This window comes from Gobius niger (assembly GCF_951799975.1).
Source record: "Gobius niger genome assembly, chromosome: 4".
Taxonomy (NCBI): domain Eukaryota; kingdom Metazoa; phylum Chordata; class Actinopteri; order Gobiiformes; family Gobiidae; genus Gobius; species Gobius niger.
Genome location: NC_136855.1, coordinates 42,342,928 through 42,367,545, shown reverse-complemented (window position 1 = coordinate 42,367,545; position 24,618 = coordinate 42,342,928). Strand labels below are relative to the sequence as shown.

The 24,618-nt window shown below is 46.4% G+C and overlaps 1 protein-coding gene across 1 annotated transcript in view; it reads left to right on the top strand.

The window, feature by feature from the left end:
* Positions 1-24,618, top strand: part of adamts7 (a disintegrin-like and metallopeptidase (reprolysin type) with thrombospondin type 1 motif, 7) — a gene marked incomplete at both ends in the record, with an annotated part of 128,729 nt that overhangs the window by 101,669 nt on the left and 2,442 nt on the right. Inside the window, 5 exons of the mRNA XM_079554538.1 lie at positions 4,997-6,295; positions 7,302-7,454; positions 9,940-10,113; positions 13,458-13,604; positions 20,202-20,358. Of these exons, the coding sequence (XP_079410664.1) occupies positions 4,997-6,295; positions 7,302-7,454; positions 9,940-10,113; positions 13,458-13,604; positions 20,202-20,358 (1,930 nt within the window). The remainder of the gene's footprint in view (positions 1-4,996; positions 6,296-7,301; positions 7,455-9,939; positions 10,114-13,457; positions 13,605-20,201; positions 20,359-24,618) is intronic.

The following is a 24,618-nucleotide window of genomic DNA, read 5'->3' as shown; positions in this document are numbered from 1 at the left end:
TCGGTTCAGTATCGGATATTTGTAGCCGATACCCGATATCGTATTTTTTCCAGTGTCGGTTCCGATATCGAATATCAGTATCGGATCGTGAAAAAAATAAAAATATACAAAAAATAAACTAAAATCTACATCTGAGACAGATGGCTCATAGAGGCGGGGCTAAATAGGCTAGCTACCTAGCACGCGAGCTACATCGGTAATTAATAGATTTTTTACCTGGATCATTTTTCTTTGGAGAACTGGTGTAGAAGGATTTTGCTGATTTTCCCGCCATCGTCTTCTCGTCTTCTCACTGACATCGATGTAATGTTCTGATATCACCACAAGATGGCGTGGGCAGTGTCCCCACATCTGGCCAACAGGTCAAAGATGGACAGATGTGACTCTAAAGTGTGATGTCCTGGTATGAGGTCACAGGGTCTCAGGAGGTTGTGGGTCAGTGTCAGTCCGGTGTTCCCTCTGACCTCCTGATGGTTTGTGTGGAGCTGCAGAAGCAGAGCCTCTCGCCGAGCGCCATCACTGCTGAGGGGGGAGACAGTCACACCGTCATGTCAAACGTCTTAGAAGATGCTGAGGGTTATGGAACAGAAAAGTCAAGTGGAAGACCCAAAAACTGTCCCCCGCTCTGAGCCGGAGGACGTGATTGGTCGTCCATCAGGACATTGGACGATCCTGGACCTTTTGAAGGCGTAACAGCAGCGATGGCGAGCAGCGAGAGGCCCCCTGAGAACCTGAGCACGTTCACCACCATGACTCTGCTTCAGGACGTCAGGGTCTGTGAAAACCTGACACAAAACTACTCTCAATCAGCATTTTGGCACAAACCATCCTAAACTTTGATCAGCTGCAAAAACAGACTATTTTAGTTTCATGGTTGCTTCAATAAACCCGTCCTGGAGCCGCCACCTCAACGTGGTGGAGGGTTTGAGCCCGAATGATCCTGGAGCTCCTGGTGTCCCAGGGCAAACAGGTCCTGGGTGACGGGTCAGACAAAGAGCAGGTCAGCAGCCCCTTAGGAGAGACCAACAGGCCCCGTTTGAACCCTGCGCCCCCTCCCGCGGACCCACCACCTGCAGGAGGAGCCATGGGTGGATGGGTGGGTGGGTGGATGCTTCTTGTTGCATATTAAAGTCCTTCTTTGAACCTTGATAAGATCTACTCATGTAAAATGTTAGTTTTGCCATTTTTGAACTGGTCTTAAAGGAACAGGCCAGCGTTTTTCCACACTGAGATATGTTCTTACCTGAGCTGTGACGAGTTCTTTAGGACCTGTCTGATCTTCAGTCACGTAAACACAGCGCAGACGGCGTTAGCATTTAGCCTCTCCCTCTCTCCTCTATAGCTCCAAAACAGGTCAAGATAGAAGCTACCGAGCTCTTCCACGTTTCCCCTATTTAAATATGGTTACGTGAAGTGTTCCACTACAAAGTATAATTACACACAATTAAACAATGTGGATTTTCTAAGCGGATAAAAGGGGGAACTACATTGTAAGGCGTAATAATACCAGGAGTAGTTTGGCGTCCGCACAGCAAAGTGAAGATTACTGTGCGGATTTCGAACTGAAGATCAGACAGGTCCTAAAGAACTCGTCACAGCTCAGGTAAGAACATATCTCAGTGTGGAAAAACGGAGCCTGTTCCTTTAAGCTTTTGGTCAGGACTGTATGTTGAGGTGTTGGGTCTTTAGGTTCGACAATGAAAATGTTGTTTCTTTTCCTAGAACATCACAAATCTTACTTTCAGGAGCTTCCATTAAAAAATAATAATAACTAGAAATGCAATGGCTGCGCCATTGGCTGGATTCCCACATACACACCAATGCAAACATTTCAAACTCCCGTATAAAAAAACTGGAAAACTGCAGAAGGACAATTTTTTCTCAAAACCCACAAGTTGCAGAAGCTGAACCTGCACAAAGTGCAGAAATTGCATAAAATGCAGAAAAAAGTGCAGAAAAGCATGGATTTGCGGCAGCCCCATTATAAGTCAATGGGAAAAATCTCCGACATTTTGGCCGATTGCGGAAAAAACGTAAGTTGCAGAAGTCCCAAAAGTAACAGCACCTTCTCCTCAACATGCGGAACGTTTTGATGCATAACTTGCATAAATTGCACAAAGCATGAAGGTGCTGAAAGCTGGAGAAAATCGGGAAAAAGATGGAAGAGGAATAATAATAAAGAACATGAAAACCAATAATTGACTGCGGAAGAATTCCGCAGTCAATCAATAATAATAATGTCATCATCTTTTTCCACGGTCTTTCTTTCAGCTGATGGAAATGATGGGACAGAGGGTTAGACTGGGGACAAGGGTCCGCGCACAAACCACTGCTGGAGGCGTCTGCAAAGCCGGATTATATATATAGGCCGTATAACAGTTATATATAACAGTTCAAAAGTGGTGGCTCCACGGATGGATTGAATGCGTAACCATGGCGACGGTTTTATCCGCAGAGAAAACCTGAAGTTTGTCCAGCAGGAACACACGCTTTTGTGATTGTGCACAAAGAGAAAACCCAAAGAAAACGGTAGATCTCGGAGCGGAACTGCAGCTCTCCGGGTCTTCATCAGGCACTGGCAGAATGACACTAAAATATCAACCATTCAATCCCGGCGGCTTCATTTAAGCATCGATTCCCCAGCTCAAGTATCACTATTTGTCATTTATTTATTTTGCACAAACAAACGCCTTTCTTTCATCTTCTGGAGCAATTTGAAACTGCTCAAAAGCCGCGGTCAATAAGAAGTAAACAGATTCTAAGAAGAAATGTTAAAGTCCTTGTTAGGGCAGGTTTACGTCAGAGCAGGTGTTGATACAGTGACGCAGGTAAGTGATGTAAATACAGGGGTTATTGCACATGTTACTTTACCGTCTGCCCCTGAAAGAGCTGCTCAGCCACTCTGCTGTTCTGCTCCTGGACTGTACAGTGTGTCAGTGTTGAACTGTGACAGCAGGGGGCGCTTTATTAGGGGCATAGGGCTGGTTTATTCAGAGGAAGCTTGTTTAACCTCTTAACTCCCACCTGAACGGATCCCATTTTCTCCAGTCTGGCTTTACCCGAATCAAAAAGCTTCATGGGGAAAAAAGCAGCAAAACAGCCACAAAAAATGAGAAGAAAACAACGATGTAAACGCAACAAAAACTCAACAAAAAAGAGACAAAAAAGCGACAAAAAGTGACAAAAATTAAACCAAAAAGTGAAAAAAATGTAACAAAAATGTGACAAAAATTCAACAAAAAATGACAAAAATTCAACCAAAAAAATGACAAAAATTCAACAAAAATGTGACAAAAACTCAACAAACAAGAGACAAAAATTAAACAAAAAAAGACAAAAATTAAAAAGAAAAACCATACAAAAGGTGACACAACACAGCAACAACGCGAGGAAAAAGATCAGTTTTGTGGGTCTTAGCTTTCAAATGAGGTGTTACACAGGCCTATATAAGAGGACAGAGTGCCTTTGGTTCAGGCGGGGGGTCAGAGGTCGTACAGTGAGACGGGACAAAGATCTAAAATAGAACCGTCGTCATGGCGTCTGTGTAATTCTGATAGAACGTCTCTTAACCTCTTAGCGCCCGCCTCAACCAAGTGCATTTTCTCCAGTTTGACTTTACCCAAATCTCAAAGCTTCTGGACTTGGAGCTTCCAGCCTCTCGGCCAGTGTAACGCCTCATTTGAAAGCTAAGACCCACAAAACTGATCTTAAGGCGTCTTTTGTCACTTTTTTAGTCTTTATTTATTGCATTTTCGTCATTTTTGAAAATGTTCAGCTGCACTTTCATAGGTTTTTCTTTTTTGCTGCTTTTTGTTGTCCCTGTTTGGCCTTTTGGTAACACTTTACATAACGGGCCGGTAAGTCCGTGGTACTTACAGTGGTAATTACAGGATAATTACTAGGTTATTATTGTGGAACTAAAAGAGATACTACTAAGAGATACAGGGGTAACTCTTAGTAATGAAGGTCATACTTTTATGTACTTTGGTACTTTAAATGATAGTTTCTAGTAGTTACAGTGATACATCTATGGTACTTATTGGTAACTCAAGGATACTACAGCAGCAATTCATAGGCAGTAAATGAGGTACTTCTACAAACAGATGTAATTTCTAGGATTGTGTGACTATAAAACAACATAAAACAGCATTAGAGAAAACAAGAAGTACAACCTTCATTACTAAGAGTCACCGCTGTATCTAGAACAGGGCTCACCAGCCTTGTTTCAGCTGAGGGCGACTTTAAGAGCATTAAGTTGTTCGAGGGCGACCAGTTAAAAACAAATCCTAAAGACTTAAATGTACACTGTTCACTTATAGGATATTGACCCCATATTATATTAAAATAGCTTTATTTTAGTCACAAGAACCGAAATAACTGTAATTTTAAGAATTAGATTCAAGAAAATGAAGTGTTTTACATTTTAGAAAAAGTCCCAAGGGCTCCTGGACATGCCCACCACGTTGGTGACCCCTGATCTAGAAGTACATACCTTGTAATTCTCACTATAGTATCCCTTAAGTACCACAATAAGTGCCTAGAATTACCACTGTAAGAACCACAATAACTCCCTAGAATTACCAGTGTAAATGCAGAACCACTGTAAGTACCAAGGACTTACTGGCCCGTAATGTAAAGTGTTACCGACCTTTTTTGTTTTGTTTTTAGCCTCATTTTGTTCTTTTGATGCTTTTAGATTTGTGTAAAGCCAAACCGGAGAAAATGTGCTCGGTTCAGGTGGGAGTTAAGAGGTTAAAAGTGTCGCCTACTTTACTTAAGGAAATGTAAACGAGTAAATTAACTAATACAAACCAATCTGCTGTGGAAAAAATAGGTATAAAGTAAAACGCCTTGTACTCGTATCGGTATTCGGTATCGGCGAGTACTTAAATCAAAGTACTCGTGTTGTTTTTTAGAAAAAGTGGTATCGGTGCCTCCTTCCCAAAACCCTCAGCCTGCTGTCCCCTGACTAACCCCCGCCCCTGTGTCCCCCCAGTGCTCGGCGAGCTGTGGACCTGGCACCCGCTGGCGAAACGTGACCTGCTCCAGGAACACCGGCGCCGACTGCGACCCGCTGAAGAGGCCCCCCGCCGCCAGCAGCTGCCCCCCCCAGGACTGCCCCGCGCCGGACGACAACTTCGAGGCCGTGGACTGGTCCGGGAGCGGCTGGTCCGGCGAGGAGGTGCTCAACGAAATCAACCAGATCCCCGAGGTCAAGGCGGCCCCGAAGCACGCCACCACCAAGTCCCAGCCCCAACCCCGGCAAGACCTGAACGCCATCCTCGAGGGAGACTTCCACTACCACAACAACATCGAGAACGCCGGCGGCTCGACGGAGAAGCGCGTCCACGTCGACGACTTCTACTACGATTACAACTTCATCAACTTTCACGAAGACTTGTCCGACGACTTCGAGGGCGACGGGAAGCATTCGGGCGATGAAGACCTTCCAGAAGACCTTCCAGAAGACCTTCCAGAAGAGCTTCCAGAAGACCTTCCAGAAGACCTTCCAGAGCCGGATCGAGTGGAGATGACGAACGCTCCCACTGTCGCTTCTTCAAAACACGTAACAGCAACATGGAAACCCAGCGACTCTTCGAACAACGGGCCGCAGCCGTCCAAGGACAAGGAGGAAACCAAGGTCATGGACGGCGCCACAACAAAGAGTCCTGTTGGCTTCGATTTTCTCGCTGAAGATTTTCTCCTGCCCGTTTCCACCACCCACTGGCCGCCGTTGTCCAGCACAAAGACTCCAGGGTCACGGCAGGAGGACGACAGAAGTGCCGGGTCGACACAAGAGTCAGGTCAGCAAGAGGAGGACGTGTCTAACAACAAAGACCTCGACGCCAAGCAAGTAACTGAAAGAGCGTCCACAGCGACTCCTGCTGCGAGCTCTGAGGAGTTCCTGAACCGTCCGAGCCCCTCTCGATCCCCCACTCCAACGTTACCAATTCCGTTTGATGACTTCGACTCCACGGCGACTGTTTCTTACGATGAGACGCCTTCTTCTCACGCGGCAACTGGAAAACAACTACCTCACGGCGCCCAAGGGTCGTCTGATGCAGCCGCGACCGAGCCAAGTCTCGCGTCGTTCTCCGAAGAGTTCGATTACGAGTACGGTGAAGCTCCGTTCGCCTCGACCACGACGGCCTTTTCTGACTCTGAACACCGGTATTCAGCGACCACGGCGGCGACGTTAAGGAAGCAGCCGGTGCAGGGAGAGTTGGCTACGTCTGCTTCACCGTCCAAGGCACCGCGAGCCAATCCCTTCTGGGTCACCGGCAACTGGAGTGCGGTAAGTTTTATTATAGATCCACCTCCACCAGCTGCATGAACTGAGCTCCCACTGTAGCTTTACATCAGGTACCTGTAGAACCATATAACATCTGTCAGATAATCGTACAGTGTCCAGCTTTCCCAGCAGCGAGGACCGTGACATTTGTCTCACTGTTTGCTCCAGGAGGTCGACTTCTTCCAGGGTTGCCAGACGTACGATAACTATCGTATTTGAACGATCAATAATTTAAAAAAGTATATGTATGATCATTTTAGAGCGCCAGATAAAGTCTGGTTCAAGTTTCAACTTTATTTATTAGGCAAGTTTGTTTGTAGAGCACAATTCATACACAAGGCAATTCAAAGTGCTTCGATAAATGGGACAGTGTGTGAGCCATGTTTTGTGTAGGTGCTACAGTTATATTAACATATTTATAGTGCACGATAGTTTGTGCTGAAACACGATAGTTTTGGAAGCTTGGTTTCATATATTGGTTTTGAGAATCTGGCAACCCTTCTCAGAGTTCTGCGATCAGCTGGTGCGTCTCGCTCTGAACCAAAACTACTGTTAGCCTCTAAACACTAACCACGTGTGTGACGGTATCGTTCAGCCTAAAACTCATTATTATTATTATTCAGGTCGGATGTTTTAGAAACCATCTGCACTTTGGTTTGGATCACAGGCCAAATCAAAGGAAAATACTGTTCTGTGAGAGACCCCACTGGCCGTGATCAAAGTCCAATGGCCATGCGTACGTTTTTTATTGGCTTATTAAATAATACGTACTGACGTTATAATGTGGTAGATTTTATACTGTGCCTCTTCGATGGGCGCGTCTCCATCTGCTCTAAACCCCAGCACCGGAAGTGCTTTTGTCACGTTTTACACAGTTATAGCCAATATTCACGCATTGACCACACATAGAACTGAATTAGCTCAACATTGCCCTTTCCTTTTCACCAACGGGGTGGATAACAGACCCGCCCCCGCTGCGACTGAGCCGTGTTGCTGTTTGTGTGTGCAGTGCTCCACCAGCTGCGGCCTGGGGGCTGTCTGGAGGTCCCTGGCCTGCAGCACTGGGTCTGAGTCCGACTGTGACCCAGCCAAGAGGCCCGCTCCTGCCCAGAGGTGCTACCTGCGCCCCTGCTCCACCTGGAGGCTCGGACCCTGGACCAAGGTCAGTCTGCGCTGTCTGAAGGGCACAGGTATTACCATGGTCGCTGGGTTTGGAGAAGTCGCTGGGTTTTGAACTGTACTGTATCTTCCGACTAATGCACATTTTCACTGGAGCCCTTAGCCCTTAGCCCTTAGCCCTCAGCCCTTAGCCCTTAGTGGTTAGCCCTTAGCCCTCAGCCCTCAGCCCTTAGCCCTTAGCCCTTAGTGGTTAGCCCTTAGCCCTCAGCCCTCAGCCCTTAGCCCTTAGCCCTTAGCCCTTAGCTCTTAGCCCTTAGCCCTTAGCCCTCAGCCCTCAGCCCTTAGCCCTTAGCCCTTAGCCCTTAGCTCTTAGCCCTTAGCCCTTAGCCCTCAGCCCTCAGCCCTTAGCCCTTAGCCCTTAGCCCTTAGCTCTTAGCCCTTAGCCCTTAGCCCTCAGCCCTCAGCCCTTAGCCCTTAGCCCTTAGCCCTTAGCTCTTAGCCCTTAGCCCTTAGCCCTCAGCCCTCAGCCCTTAGCCCTTAGCCCTCAGCCCTTAGCCCTTAGCCCTTAGCCCTTAGTGGTTAGCCCTTAGCCCTTAGCCCTTAGCCCTTAGCCCTTAGCCCTTAGTGGTTAGCCCTTAGCCCTTAGCCCTTAGCCCTTAGCCCTTAGCCCTTAGTGGTTAGCCCTTAGCCCTTAGCCCTTAGCCCTTAGCCCTTAGCCCTTAGCCCTTAGCCCTTAGCCCTTAGTGGTTAGCCCTTAGCCCTCAGCCCTCAGCCCTTAGCCCTTAGCCCTTAGCCCTTAGTGGTTAGCCCTTAGCCCTTAGCCCTTAGCCCTTAGCTCTTAGCCCTTAGCCCTTAGCCCTTAGTGGTTAGCCCTTAGCCCTTAGCCCTCAGCCCTTAGCCCTTAGCCCTTAGCCCTTAGCCCTTAGCTCTTAGCCCTTAGCCCTTAGCCCTTAGCCCTCAGCCCTCAGCCCTTAGCCCTTAGCCCTTAGCCCTTAGCTCTTAGCCCTTAGCCCTTAGCCCTTAGCCCTCAGCCCTCAGCCCTCAGCCCTTAGCCCTCAGCCCTCAGCCCTTAGCCCTTAGCCCTTAGCCCTTAGCCCTCAGCCCTTAGCCCTTAGCCCTTAGCCCTTAGCCCTTAGCCCTTAGCCCTTAGCCCTTAGCCCTTAGCCCTTAGCCCTTAGCCCTTAGTGGTTAGCCCTTAGCCCTTAGCCCTCAGCCCTTAGCCCTTAGCCCTTAGCCCTTAGCCCTTAGCCCTTAGCCCTTAGCCCTTAGCCCTTAGTGGTTAGCCCTTAGCCCTTAGTGGTTAGCCCTTAGCCCTTAGCCCTTAGCCCTTAGCCCTTAGCCCTTAGCCCTTAGCGGTTAGCCCTTAGCCCTTAGCCCTTAGCCCTTAGCCCTTAGCCCTTAGCTATAGTGTGAGGATCACCTTTATATCACTGGGACTGTAGGGTTGAAAATGGGAAGACAACTTTAATCATAATTTCCCCATAAAACATGAATTGACACGCTCCCCGTATCACAGTGTGTTGTTGCAATTATTTACATTATTTACATTGATATGTTTACATTCATGTCACAGGAAGCCAAAGAAAAAATAATAACTCAAAGGGAGTCGGCCCGAAGCAAGAAAGCTTCTATGTGCCTTCCCCCGCACTGCAAAAAGTAATGAACTAGATCAGTGTAAACATCTCAGTTTGAGCACAATAATCCACATTTGAGCTGTTTTGACTGGTTAAGAAGTTGTTGGGCATTTGTCCTGGATTATTTCACTTGTTCTGAGATGTTTCTGACTCGTTTCGATACATTTCGTCCTTATTTCAGGTCATTTTCTTTGCCAATGGGGAAAGAACATTGGTCTTATCTCATTGGCAATTTTACTTTCTTATTTCAAGCGAGATTTACCCTAGAACTGGCCTGAAATGTCCTCAAACAAGCAAAGCAAACTCGGTCCGATCAGGAAAAGTGTCTAAATGAGTGATCATATGCATCATTTTCTTTTTGTTTCTCTCATATATGGGCATGTGAGTTTACCCATCAATGATTTACAGATATGTTGTTGCAGATTTCAATAGTACAATTGTTAGCAGTACAATACAATACAGTCTTATTATAATAAAATAACGTTATGTGGAAGAGTAAACCCGTAAGAAGGAGGATATTTGGCCGTAGGTTTTTACATGTGAAGCCTCGCAGGTAACCGGAGAAAAGGTTCTTCTCCAGTTACGTAAGAGTGAATCGCTTCAAAGGTTAGACTAAAGCCGTTTATCATTATTATGTAGCCCGTCGAATTGTAAATGTCCATCGAATCTCAGTTTAATGAGACGACAATTTCATCGACTAATCCTTGTAAACAAACGTGTCTATTCTTGGGAAAAACAAGAGTCTGTCTCTGCACTGAGCTTTTATTATATACTTCAGCGAGAATCTGCTTTCTTCAGTGATCACAGGAAAGGTTTATAACTGATATCTGGAGATGTATTTCCTGTTTCCCTAAAGCTCTGTTTGACATTGTGGCCGTGCCCGTGTGCTCTCAGTGCTCCAGGAACTGTGCAGGAGGCGTGACCGTGCGGGAGGTGCAGTGTTTCGACCTGAGGGACCAGAGACCCCTGAGACCGTTCCACTGCAGGGCCATGTCTGCGCGGCCGCCCTCGCAGACGCCCTGTAACCTGCAGCCCTGCCTGGACTGGGAGACGTCCTCCTGGGGACAGGTGAGGCGCTCGGTGCACGAGAGGCGCACGAGAGGCGCACGAGAGGCGCACGAGAGGCGCACGAGAGGCGCACGCTTCAGTACTGTGACTGTCAGAGGGCGCACCGTGGTCAGAGGATCAGCTTTGTTAAAGTGGGGTTGTTCTGCTTTAAAGAGGAGGTGTTCTGCTTTAAAGAGGGGGTGTTCTGCTTTAAAGAGGGGGTGTTCTGCTTTAAAGAGGGGGTGTTCTGCTTTAAAGAGGGGGTGTTCTGCTTTAAAGAGGGGGTGTTCTGCTTTAAAGAGGGGGTGTTCTGCTTTAAAGAGGGGGTGTTCTGCTTTAAAGAGGGGGTGTTCTGCTTTAAAGAGGGGGTGTTCTGCTTTAAAGAGGGGGTGATCTGCTTTAAAGAGGGGGTGTTCTGCTTTTGTCAGTCCCATAGCACCAGTCTATATCTCACTACAATGATGACAAACCTTCTGTTGGTCTGTAAATGCAGTAAATTAGAATAACTGCCTTGTATAAAATGTCTCTCTCAAAATGGCTGTAGTGAATGTGTTGAAATCGGCCTCTGTCTCTTTAAGAACCTCTTAACTCCCGCCTGAACCGAGAGGATCTTTTTCCTCACGTCATCAGATTTTGTTTCCATCATTTTTTTGTTGGGTATTCAACTCATTTTTGTGACTTTTTTAACATTTTTTTGGTCATTTTTTTATTTTTATTTTTTTTACATTTTTTTCTCATTTTTTTCAATTTTTTTTTCCAATTTTTTTTCATTTTTTCGTCATTTTTTTAATCAAATTTTCGTAATTTTTGTGTCTTTTTTTTCATATTTTTGAAAAAAAAATTGTCATATTTTTTTCATTTTTTCTTCATTTTTTGTCACATTTTTGTCATTTTTTCATCAATTTTTCTTCACTTTTTTGTCACATTTCCATCATTGTTTTCGTCTCACTTTTGTTTTGTTTGGATTGGGGTAAAGCCAAACTGGAGAAAATGTGCTCGGTTCAGGCGGGAGTTAAGGGGTTAAACGTCTCTCTCAAAATGGCTGTAGTGAATGTCTTGAAATAGGCCTCTGTCTCTTTAAGAACCTCTGAGCCTTTAGACACGCCCCCTCCACACGCTGTCTGTGGCATCAGTGGGGAGGGGGTTCTGCTGAGGAGCAGTGGTTGGTTACTCGGCTGGTGACCAAAGCTCGGAGGCGTCTCCAGGAGGTGGGGGCGTTCCTAGGAGGACTCAGGCAAACCTATCCCTAAAATGGCCGCCATCAGAGTTTTTACAGATGACTCAGAAATACGTGAATGTGCCAAGGCAACACTTCAGGCATGTTTTTAATGAGGGAGTGACAGAATAACAGGATGGAAAGCTGGAAAGTTTCAGATTTCGATTGTTTTATTTGATTTCTGCCAATAGAACAGGACATGTTTTTCTTGCCTTGTGCTTCTCTGTCTCCTTTCATGTGCGTTTGTCGCCTGTCAATGCGACACGTGCCCTGATGTTACACGCTGGTCGTTTCTCTCTCTCCTGATTAAACACAGCGAGCTGCACAAGGCCAGGAAGAACCGGTTCATGCAGAGGGAAAGACGATGTAAACTCTATTTACTCTCAGATCTACAGTTACTGCTGCTGGTCAGGCTGAAAAGAAGCATTTAACCACAAATCAGCAAATACCCAGAGAATCAACTCATTCAGACGCAGCAAGGATTTCTCTAAATGGCAGTTAAAACGGCTATGACTATTAACCCCCTACCTCCCGCCTGAACCGAGCACAGTGTCTCCAGTTTGGCTTTACCCCAATCCAAAAGCTTCTGGACAAAAGGTGAGAAAATAGCAACAAAACTGAGACGGGAACAATGATGGAAATGTGACAAAAACGTGACGAAAAAAGGATGAAAAAATGACAAAAATGTGACAAAAATGAGTTGAATACCCAACAAAAAAATGATGGAAAATCTGACGACGTGAGGAAAAAGATCCTCTCGGTTCAGGCGGGAGTTAAGAGGTTAAAGGACCAGCGTTTTTCCATGCTGAGATATGCTGTTACCTGAGCTTAGATGAGTTGACACAAAGATGTTGTTAGCATTTAGCCTCTCCTCTTCTCCTCTATGGGGTCAAACGGGGCTGATGCTGGAAGCGACCGAGCTCTTTCACGTTTCCCTTATTTAAATACGTGAAAAGTTACACGATCCAAGTACAGTTAGGAAGAAAAACTGTGAATGTAGATTTGTTCTGACTTGAAGGCACTTGTTTATCCTCGCCTTCCACCTGGAGTGTGGGCCAGAACATCTCTTTAAAGCCAGGACAACGAGTGCAGTGGTGAGATAATGATGGAGCAGGAGACCGCGCAGCTTCGACTGGATATATACTTGGTGAAAGTGTGGTTTTAATACAGTCAAATACAACAGCACATATTACAATTACATGATAGTTAACAGTAAGTAGAAAGGCCCAAACACTAGCAAATTACACCAAACAAAAGAGGCGCCACTACCAGAAAACTTCCATCCATTTTCTTCCACTTGTCCGTTGCCGCAGCCTTTGGAGTTTCCCAAATCACTTCACCAGCCCCTATGGCGCCCCCTGCAGGTCCACAGAAGGACGGCCTCATGGTTCTAACCAGGCCTGTCGGTCTCTCATAAGGAGCTTCTGACCCGCTCTGTGTCTGACCCGTCACCTATAGGACCTGTTTGCCCTGGGAGACCCTACAGGGACACGAAGCCCCGACAACAGAGCTCCAGGATCATTCAGGCTCAAACCCTCCACCACGATAAGGGGGCGGCTCCAGGAGGGGAACTAGAAAACAAAGAAATAAAGAAACAAAGAAACAAAGCTTACGTGGTGATGAGATCAACAACCTTATAACTGTCCCTCAGATTCAAACCAAAACTCATGGTGGGGCCTCTTTTAGTTACTATGGCCCCCACCTGTGGAACTGTCCACCCGAGGACCCGAGGGCGCCCAGAGTGTTCGTATATATTTAAAAGTAAACTTAAAACATATCTTTTTAATGCAGATTTTAGATGATTGTTTTTATGTATCGGTTCCTTAGGACATTTTAACAATGTTTTTATAGTTATTTAGTTTTAATGGTCCACATCTAACACTGATTATGAAAAGAAAACACTCGTCTGTTCCCGACTGTCCAGGTGCGCTGCCTCTAAAACGCTCCGTCCTCGTGTGTGTGTGATCTGCTGTGCGCCTCAGTCTCTAACCTCGCGCCTCGTGTGTGTGTGTGTGTGTGTGTGTGTGTGATCTGCTGTGCGCCTCAGTCTCTAACCTCGCGCCTCGTGTGTGTGTGTGTGTGTGTGTGTGTGTGTCTGCTGTGCGCCTCAGTCTCTAACCTCGCGCCTCGTGTGTGCGTTTGTGCTCAGTGCTCGGAGGTGTGCGGGGGGGGGGAGCAGCAGAGGATCGTCACGTGTCCTGAGGAGCATCAGTGTGACGGCGAGCAGCAGCCGCGGCACATCCAGCACTGCAACAGCCAGCCCTGCCCTCGGTGGCTGACCGGCTCCTGGGGACAGGTACGGCACACTCGTCACCGAACAACCACTCTGACACACGGTCTCGGGTTTGAGTCCTGCCGGGGCATTTCTGTGGGAAGTGGAGTAGTTACATTTACCACCTGATTTAGCGCAGGGCCTCCATCATTCTGACCGGCTCACACTTAAAGACACAGGGCCTCATGTCCTCGTGATCCAGAGTGTTGCTGGTACCTGGAGATGTCAAAAATCCTGAAATATCCCTTAACCCCTTAACTCCCGCCTGAACCGAGCACATTTTCTCCAGTTTGGCTTTACCCCAATCCAAAAGCTTCTGGAAAAAAGCTGAGAAAATAGCAACAAAACAGTGACGAAAACAATGATGGAAAACTGACGAAAAACTGACAAAAAACTGACGAAAAACTGACGAAAAACTGACGAAAAACGGACGAAAAACTGACGAAAAACTGACGAAAAACTGACGAAAAAAAGACAAAAAACTGACGAAAAACTGACGAAAAACTGACGAAAAACTGACGAAAAACTGACGAAAAACTGACGAAAAACTGACGAAAAACGGACAAAAAACTGACGAAAAACTGACAAAAAACTGACGAAAAACTGACGAAAAACTGACGAAAAACTGACGAAAAACTGACGAAAAACTGACGAAAAACTGACGAAAAACTGACGAAAAACTGACGAAAAACTGACGAAAAACTGACGAAAAACTGACGAAAAACTGATGAAAAACTGACGAAAAAAAGACAAAAAACTGACAAAAAACTGATGAAAAACTGACGAAAAACTGACGAAAAACTGACAAAAAACGGACGAAAAACGGACGAAAAACGGACGAAAAACGGACGAAAAACGGACAAAAAACGGACGAAAAACGGACAAAAAACTGACAAAAAACGGACGAAAAACGGACAAAAAACGGACGGAAAACGGACGGAAAACGGACAAAAAACTGACGAAAAACTGACGAAAAACGGACAAAAAACGGACGAAAAACGGACGGAAAACGGACAAAAAACTGACGAAAAACTGACAAAAAACTGACAAAAAACCGACGAAAAACGGACGAAAAACGGACGAAAAACGGACGAAAAACTGACGAAAAACTGGCGAAAAACTGACGAAAAATGTATAAAAAAGTGGCAAAAATGTCCCAAAAAATTGACAAAAAAATTACAAAAATGAGATAAATATTTGACAAAATTTACAAAAATGTAACAAAAATTGACGAAAAAATGAAAAAAATGTGACAAAAAATTACAAAAAAATGACGAAAAAATGTGATAAAAATTGACGAAAAAATGACTAAGTTACATAAATGAGTTGAACACCCAACAAAAAAATGATGGAAAAAAAATGTGATGACGTGAGGAAAAAGATCCTCTCGGTTCAGAGTTAAGAGGTTAAGCTCCGCAGACATGAAGCAGAAAGTAAATGAAGCCGTTTGGAGTTAGTTAGTTGGTTATTGCAGTAATTATGACTCGAGCAGGTTCAGCCCTATAGGTTCTGTCCACGGGCTCCGCTCCTCGAATGAAGGCTCTAATATCGAGGACAAATGAACCTGCCGGGGTAAATAAAAGATATGAGTTTGGAAATCATCCTGGGGAAACCTGTACGAGCAGCACATACGAGCTCCACAGGGTGAAGTCTGGAGGTCAGGAGGTTGTTTTCATCTCCTTAAAGGTCGTCTTCATCTCCAGGCTTTAAAGGTCAATGTTTTATGAGATGGTTTGTTGAAATACTTGGCCCTACAGTAGCGTTCATGCTTCCTGAGGGCCTGTGTCAGTGGAGGTGCCGCTGGTCATGGAGGCGTCTCTGAGAGGTCCCAGGTCAGAGCAGGTTCCAGGTTTCCGGTAGGTCTCAGGATAATGCAGGGGAGTCACAGAGACGTCTCACATATTACCATAACTGTGTGAGACCATGGAGAGCTCGAAATAAACCTGTTTGTTTTCACCACGACATGGGCAGCACGGTGGCGCAGTGGTTAGCACTCGTGGTTCTCAGAGGGTCCCGCGTTCGATTCCCGCCTGGACGGGGCCGGTCAGTGTGTCGGCTTCCTCCAGGTTTGTGTTTGGTGTTTGTGAGCGTTAGCCTCCACATCTGGAGCCAGGCCCGAGCGCCGGCCTCCACATCTGGAGCCAGGCCCCGACAGGTCGCCCCAGCAGCAGGAGGACGGGGCAGTCAAGCAAAGTTTATTTACACCTTACAACAACACGAGGAAGAGCACAGTGCTTCACAGAAAGATAAACAATATCAAACGGGTCAAATGCAGAGAAGGAATTTCCCTCTGAGGATTAATAAAGTATAAAAAGACGGCCCTGAGACTCGCCTTATGGGAGCCAGGCGGGTCCAGGCGGGTCCAGGCGGGTCCGGGCTCTGAGTCAGAGTCCTGTCCCACGGCGGCACCGACCTGCTGCGACGCCATCTGTCTCCGGTGCTGAGACGAGTTCCTTTTCGCCGCCGGACTCGCCGTGACTCGCCCACCGGAGCCACAGAGGCCAGAGGCATGATGGGAACACGTGACTGACAGATGATCTGACTTTGTTTTAATCAGAAACTTGTCGCGCTGATGTCGCCGCTTCCACTTTCCTCATCACAGAGACCTGACCTGCAGAAAGTGCAGAGGACGAGCCAACACGTGTGTTTCCCACACTGAGGCTGTTTGGGGGATTTAGAGTTTCAACAATCCAGACTGTTATTCATATTTGTAGCACCACAGGGTATTGAAAGCTGAGACTCTCAGCTCTCTGTAGGTGGAAACAGTTTAATTCTTCGTGCTTCGGTTCCTGAGAAATCTAAGCTAAACAGAGGCGAGTTTTAATCAAAATCACAGATTTTTTTTCTACAAACGGAGATATTGTGTGTTTTATGAAACTCTGTCCTTTCTGATTAACTCCTCTCTCCTCTGACACTAACGTTATGTGAAGAGACAAATGCCTGAATATCTCCGTTTCAAGGACAACATTGTTGACATGTTTTGAAACACGCGTGTTCTCGATCTCTTTTTATGGCGTGTGCGTTTAAACAGCCTGGTTCTGGATTGAAGACTTTAACAGGATGTTTCTCAGTTGTCCTTGGACCGATTTTAACCATTTAAAAACTCAGACTAACACACGCCCCCTCAGACTAACACCACGCCCCCTCAGACTAACACACGCCCCCTCAGACTAACACCACGCCCCCTCAGACTAACACCACGCCCCCTCAGACTAACACCACGCCCCCTCAGACTAACACCACGCCCCCTCAGACTAACACCACGCCCCCTCACACTAACACCACGCCCCCTCAGACTAACACCACGCCCCCTCAGACTAACACCACGCCCCTCAGACTAACACAGAGTCTGTTGTGTGGAAGCAGAAACAAACTGGAGTCGCTGTGTGATCTGAGGCTCCTCCTGTTCTCCGGCCGTGATGAGTCCGGCTTGAATCCAGGACGTCCCTAAGATTTAGCCGTTGATCCTGGTTTCCCGAGTGTTGCACACATTCGTCTTTCTGATTGATAATTGGGAATAAATCACCATTGTACCTGTGATACCCTGACTCTCACAGGCTGTGATGGGTTTATATTAAAGCCCTGTATATTAGATGGACGGCTCTGAATGAGCTCAGGGGAAATACCTGCTGTATGAACATGGTCAGTATGTTTAACAGATGGAGCACCGGCCTCTTGCTGTGGATCCAGCTCTGACCCCGTTATTGGTTTCTTACAGTAAAGCAGCACATGACACACTATCACACACTATCACACACTATCACACACTATTACACACTATCACACACTATCACACACTATCACACACTATCACACACTATCACACACTATTACACACTATTACACACTATCACACACTATCACACACTATCACACACTATCACACACTATCACACACTATCACACACTATCACACACTATCACACACTATCACACACTATCACACACTATCACACACTATTACACACTATCACACACTATCACACACGGCTGTTTTAATCTGCTCACTGGGGTTTCACATATAATACAGTTCTCCATATCTTCGCTTTGGATTAGAGGGTCTTTTAAAGCACCGGGGGCTTTTTCACACCAACCGTCCCACATGAGCTCAGCCCTGCTCGGCGTGGGGGGGGCCGGCGTGGACACGGTTCAGAGGGACGGCGTTTGTGGCGAGGCCTCTCTGCGCCGCTAATCCCTCCAACTCATCTTCAGCTGCGAGCGAAGCACACGGGCTGGACTCGGTGCTGTGACCTCCAGCACACGGGCCAGGACACGTGTGGAGCGTGTCACGCGTCAGGATCATGTGGACTCTGGAGTCAAAGATATAAACTAAACATTCGAATGATTTAGGACAGACCTTCACTCTTTCATTGTGTTCGATTTAGTCCAAAATGTCCAGAGTCTAGAACCACCTTCAGGTTTGCCTTCATGTTCTGGAATATCATTCAGTCGGAGCAGGTGCCAATACTACGGGAGGGAAACAGTTTGTGGGAGAAATTTCCAAAAACAAAGGGCCAGATCTCGTGGTTCGTAGCGCAGGCTGTGGAGCAGACGACTGCGCAGACGGGGGAGCTCCTTACAATCTTCAGTGTCAGACCTGGAGCACAAAGTGGGCAGGACAGGAGGGGGGACAGACTCGCATTGTGATGTTGTGGTGCCGCCCCCTCCCCATGTTTCCCCAGACCTGCGGGAGGCGGTGGGTTGCGAGGGGGGGCGAGGGGGGTTCTCTTGTAAACGCGTAACATGCTGATGCAGCGCAATGTTTAATAAAGATTAAAGAAATAAAAGTGTCCCTCCGCTGCTGCAGATCCAGGTGAGCGGGCGGGACAGAGACACCGTTCGAATGCGCAAAGTTACGAAATGTACAGGATTTAACTGATCAGAAACTGTCACATCGGCTGTGGAGGAGTTACAGAGTTATGCAGTAAAACTGTAGCGTGTTGGAACATTTGAGCTACAGCTGCAGGATTCAGGAGCGGCTGAATTTGAAAAAAAAGTTGCTCTGCGCCCTGTGAAATGTGCTTCTTTCTTTTGGACTGAGCTGTGGCTACAGGAGCATCATCAGGAGGGAAAGACTGACACACGATGGAAACGTCTCCTTAAAACTCAGATCAGACCTGGTGTTGAAGACATGTGTGGTTTATTTATGGAAAACGGTTGTTGTTTTGGTGTTTGGCGTGCGCACGTTGATCTACTGTATCAAAGTAAACCGTGCGTAACTGACGCTCAAACAGACTTTTCAAGGAAATTTCGCTTTTGTTTTCAATTGTGCTGCTTGTAATGAACCAGCCTCAGTCGCCTCTGTTAACGCCCTCTCCCTGGTGTAAATGTTTTCCCTGATCATTATTTGAATATTGTCTCTGCCTCTAGGAAGAAATAATAGTTGTCCAATTATGTGGAAGAGACGACTTTGAACTTCGTGACAGTTCTTGTTTCATGAAAATAAGTGACAAACTAAGACTAGAAATCTGGCCGTGGAACAGGTCGTCTTCTAAAGTGCCTGTAGTTTAAAACTGTCCTCTCCTCCAGCTCATGTGAACTATGGCCTAATGAACTCCTCATAAAGGCGTCCAACAGAGGAGGCGACGTTCAGAAACATGTGAGTGATGTTGGTCAGGAGAAAGGACTTTCAGCCAGAAGAATGTTTGGACATTTTCTTTCAAATGTCTTTTAAAAACTGTTTCTCTCCTGTACAGTTGTTTGGGCCTAACTTTGATATTCCAGAGCCAGAACATCTGCACTGGCCTCAGTCTGGGACGGCGCCGGCTTCTATCGTTCGGGGAGAGGTCGTGCGTTTGGAGCATTCGCTGCTGAATGGATCAAGTTGTTCAATCGATCCATCAATCAAATGTTATTTGCACAGCGCCCGACAACAGCCAGAGGGTTCCCAGGGCGCTTTCCAGGATAAACACAAGAATCACCATAGACATAAATAAATAGAAACACACACAGGGACTGAGAAACAGCCCTGGACTCTGACCAGCCCCGCCCAAAGCAGCGTAAATGTGACACTTCCACAAATACATGTTTTAACCTCTGACCCCCCGCCTTAACCCAGAGCATTTTCTCCAGTTCGGCTTTACCCAAATCTAAAAGCTTCTTGACTGGAGAGCAACACTGTAACGCCTCATTTGAAAGCTCAAATCTAGAAAAGTGATGGTAGGTTTTTGTCACATTGTCGCTGCATTTTTGTCACGTTTTTGTTGCTTTTTCACTACTTTTTTGTGGCTTTTTTGTCACTTTTTCGCAGTGTTTTCGTCTCTTGTTTTTCGGGGGTTTTTTCATGTTATTGTTGTTTTTTCATCGCTTTGTCGTCACGTTTTCGTCACGTTTTGTTGTGTTTTTGTCACTTTCTTGTCATTTTTTGTTGCTTATCCAGCACATTTTTGTTTTTGGATGCTTTTCTTTTAAGCTTTTAGATTTGGGTAAAGCTCGGTTTCGCCCGGGGTAAGGGTGAGGTAAAGTGAGAGGCCAGACCGGTGGCCGTAGAGCCAGCGTCTGATCTCCTGAGGGGGGGGCAGGTGTTCTGATCTCCTGAGGGGGGGGCAGGTGAAGTCGGTGCTGACTCGATGATGTACGATTGTGTTTTTGTGTTTTTCTGTTTTCCGTCTCCTCGTGCAGTGCTCGGCGTCGTGCGGGGGGGGAGTCCAGCACCGCCTCATCAAATGCATCAACATGAAGTCAGAGACCGAGGAGGACCCCTCCCTCTGCAGCCACGAGCCCCCGCCTGCCAGCACCCACAAGTGTCAGCTGCAGCAGTGCAAGAGCGCCCCCGCTGGTCAGTACACAGGCCTGCAGTACACACAGTCAAACATCAGGACCGCAGCTGTCCCGCCCACCTGGTCAAACCTCTGGCTGCGGAAGCTCCTGTTTCCATCAGTTCTCAGACGAGTTTAAAGGTGTAGTGTGGAGCAATCAGAGTAATTATTCATCATTATGAGGAAATACCAGAACTAACACAAAGGCACGACCGTTACCATTCGGGACTTTCATAACCAGACTTACGCCTCTTCATGGGGGCTGGTGATTAATCCAACATTCAATTCATTCATACTTTACAGACATGTGCTCAGAGCTGCTGCTGCTGCTGCGTTAACTCCGCCCCTTTCCCCTTCAGTCTCCATGGAGACGGTGGTCAATCACAGCTGAGCTCGAGGATGATAAAACTAAAGGCTTATGAAGAAGGTTTACGTTTGAGAGCAGACATAGAAAGATTTTTTTTTAATGAGCCTCATTGTCGTTTTGTTTAAGTTTAAGTTAAGTTTCAAGTGTAATGGTTTTGTTTAGCCCAATATCACAACAGAAGTCTCCTCACAGCTGCACCAAACATTAAGGCAATAAAACAGAGCAATAAATATGACAATTTAAAGTTCAGGTGAATCCAGGCAAATGTAGTGTCCAATAGGAGGCGGCGACGAGTGGCGTGGGCGTCCCCCGTCCTTAGACTCTCCAGCACGGCGAGGAAAAACTCAAAAACCAGGCAGGAGAAAAGAGAAACCACAGAAGGAGAGATCCACTCCCATGGACGGACAGGCTATAGAGACCCAGGGCCGAAGGATCCCTCAGCAGACGGGCCAAGATCACAGACCGTCCAGTCCTCAGATTCCAGAATGCAGGTTCCTCCGTTCGATCTTGACAGGCTCTCCCGAGGGGGGGGGGGCAGGAGACAGGCACTCCCGAGGGGGGGGGCAGGAGACACCATGTGAATAGTGATGAACAGACGACAGATAAATTAAGTATTGTATCATAATAAAACAAAGTCTGCAGTCAGAAGAAGAGGATAGAGCTCAGTGGACCGTACTTCCCACAGCAGAGTTCCTCCTGACTTGTTATGAATCTTAATATTAACTAGAAATGCAATGGCTGTGCCATTGCGATTGACTGCGGAAATGCGGGAAGCAAATGCAGAAATTGCATAAACTGTTCAAATTGCATAAATTGCTTAATTTGCATAAACTAATTTGCATAAACTGGTAAAATGCATAAAATGTCATGTTGCATAAACTGTATAAACTGCATAAAGTGGTAAAATGCATGAATGGGTTAATTTGCATAAATTATGTAAATTGCATAAACTCTTTAAAATTCAAAAGTCCCAAATGGCATAAACTCGTCAGTTGCATAAACGCTTTAAAATGCATTAACTGGTTAAATCCCATAAAGTGGTTAATTTGCATAAATTATTAATGTTGCATAAACTTTTAAATTCCATAAACTGGTCAAACTGTTGAAATGGCCTCAGGGCTTGATTGGCAGAAGCACAAATGGCTGAAAGGCGGAGTTTCCCCATTGGCTGGATTCCCACATACACACTAATGCAAACATTTCAAACTCTCGTATAAAAAAACTGGAAAACTGCAGAAGGACAATTTTGTCTCAAAACCCACAAGTTGCAGAAGCTGAACCTGCACAAAGTGCAGAAATTGCATAAAATGCAGAAAAAAGTGCAGAAAAGCCTGGATTTGCGGCAGCCCCATTATAAGTCAATGGGAAAAATCTCCGACATTTTGGCCGATTGCGGAAAAACCGTAAGTTGCAGAAGTCCCAAAAGTAACAGCACCTTCTCCTCAACATGAGGAATGTTCTGATGCATAACTTGCATAAATTGCACAAAGCATGAAGGTGCTGAAAGCTCTAGAAAATCGGGAAAAAGATGGAAGAGGAATAATAATAAAGAACATGAAAACCAATAATTGACTGCGGAAGAATTCCACAGTCAATCAATGAGCAGAACTCTGAGCAGTTTTCTTCATATGAAAGATCAGGAGACCTTTATACGTTTATTTCCAATAAAATCTATTAAAATTGTAATCAAACGAAGAAAAAAAATCGAGGTTTTATTTTTTTGGCCATTTCGCCCCAGCCCTAGTTCGTATAACAGAGCGTCCCATATGGACCAACTGCAACATTCAGAGGAATCAACAGTGTCCTCGTCTCTGTGTGACGTTCATGGAGTTCGTATGGAAGCGTGTCCTTTCCCTGTGATTGGTGGTGATCCGTGATGCAGCAGTAGCATGTGCAGTGTAGAAATCACCTACAGCTCACCAGAGTCACGCAGAGCCGGCTCCTCCGCACTCCAGCCCGGACCCCCCCACCACAGGGAATTATCTGAACGTTTTTTACTCCCCGTGTAAATGTTATTACAGCCATAACTGCACTTTTTTACATTGGTTTTGTGATTCTTTAATGAAGTCTTGATGTTCTCCACAAACATCCGTCAAACCCATGAACAGCATCAGTGCATGAACAGTTCCAGTCTCTGGTGTCGTGAGGAGCAGAGGATCAAACTCCAGCAGTTTGAAAATGTGCGGATTTCCTGAAGAGCCGGGCGTGGCTTCTCTCTCTCTCTCTCTACATCTCTCTCTCCATCTCTCTCCACATCTCTCTCTACATCTCTCTCTCTCCATCTCTCTTCTTCTTCTTTCTCAGAACGTTGAGTCTGAGTGAGTGGCATTTGTGGCGTGTTTATCAGAGCCGGAGAGAGGCTTCCTGGCTGACATTTGGAGACTCCGCTCTGAAGGTCCTGTCGATACGGGGGGGCTTTGATGAGCTCCAAACCCAGAGCTCCACTCCCTCCTGCAGCGTCTCCTCACGTCCATCACACGCACACACACACACACGCACGATTGTGGGAAAACACAGATTAGGCTTATTTTTCCTTCTCATTCTCTGCAGGACTGATGGAAGAGTCTCTGCTCAGTGTGTAGGTCTCAGTTGTTCTTGCTTTTCCAGACACTCCAGGATTTCACCCACAGTTTTTGTGGTTGTTGCTAAAATCCTGGTGGCCTCCCGCAGGGGGTCAGAACATCTGGAGGAGGTGTGGCCTCGGGGTCAGAACAGCTGGAGGAGGTGTGGCCTCGGGGTCAGAACAGCTGGAGGAGGTGTGGCCTCGGGGTCAGAACAGCTGGAGGAGGTGTGGCCTCGGGGTCAGAACAGCTGGAGGAGGTGTGTGTGGATCGGGAAGTCTGGGCGTCTCTGCTGAGACGCTGCCCCCGCGACCCGGCCCCGGAAAATGGATGGAAATGTTCTATATGTACTTCGTCATTTAAGTAAAAGGGCCAAACCAAACCATGCTCAGCCTGAGGTTCTGCTGAGGTTCTCTGAAGACCAGGACGCTTCATGACGTCTGAAGCCCAGGTCCAGGGTCCGTCTGTGTGGAGGCTCCTGATGCTCAGACTCAGTCACTCCTCCTGAAGGTCCCTCACTCTTTTGAATGGCCTGTTCCTGACTCTCCAGACTGAGCTCATCCCAGAGGCTTCTGCACCTTTTCCTTCTATGAATGTGCTTTGACCCAGCACTTTGAGAACATCTGACTTCTTTTGCTCTGACCTGTGAAGTAACGCCGACTGTAACAAGTGAATTTCTCCTTTGTGAGATCAATAGAGGTTTATCTTATCTTATCTTATCTTAGGCCCTTTTCACAATATTCAAATGTTCTGAGATTTTGAATGATTTTTTTACAAACTGTGGGCCAAAATCATCATGCAAAGTGAGATCCATCAAGCCTTTATTGGTTTTGATGATTATGGCTCACAGCTTGTAAAAAACCCAAATAAAACATTTCAGAAAATTAGAATATTTGAAAATGGACCGTAAACCATAATCATCCAAATAATGTCGAACAAAGGCCTGACATGTGTCACTTTGCATGTCATGAGTCGATGTCATACATCAGTCTCACATTTGAAGTAAAGTAAAGTGAGTAAAGTTCTGAAACTCGGTCACTACCAGGTTTTATTTAACTGTATCCAGCCTTTGCTTTTTGTCAATATGCAAAATGCACATGATATTATTCTATAGAAAAGAGTCTTTTATTCTTTACATGAACAAAAGTCCTCGCCTTCCCTCTGTTGTCCGTGACTTCTTTTATTCCCGCTCTCCTCTCCTCTCCTCCCCTCTCCTCTCCTCTCCTCCCCTCTCCTCTCCTCTCCTCCCCTCCCCTCTCCTCTCCCCTCTCCTCTCCTCTCTCCTCTCCTCTCTCTCTCCTCTCTCCTCTCTCTCTCCTCTCCTCTCCTCTCCTCCCCTCTCCTCCCTCTCC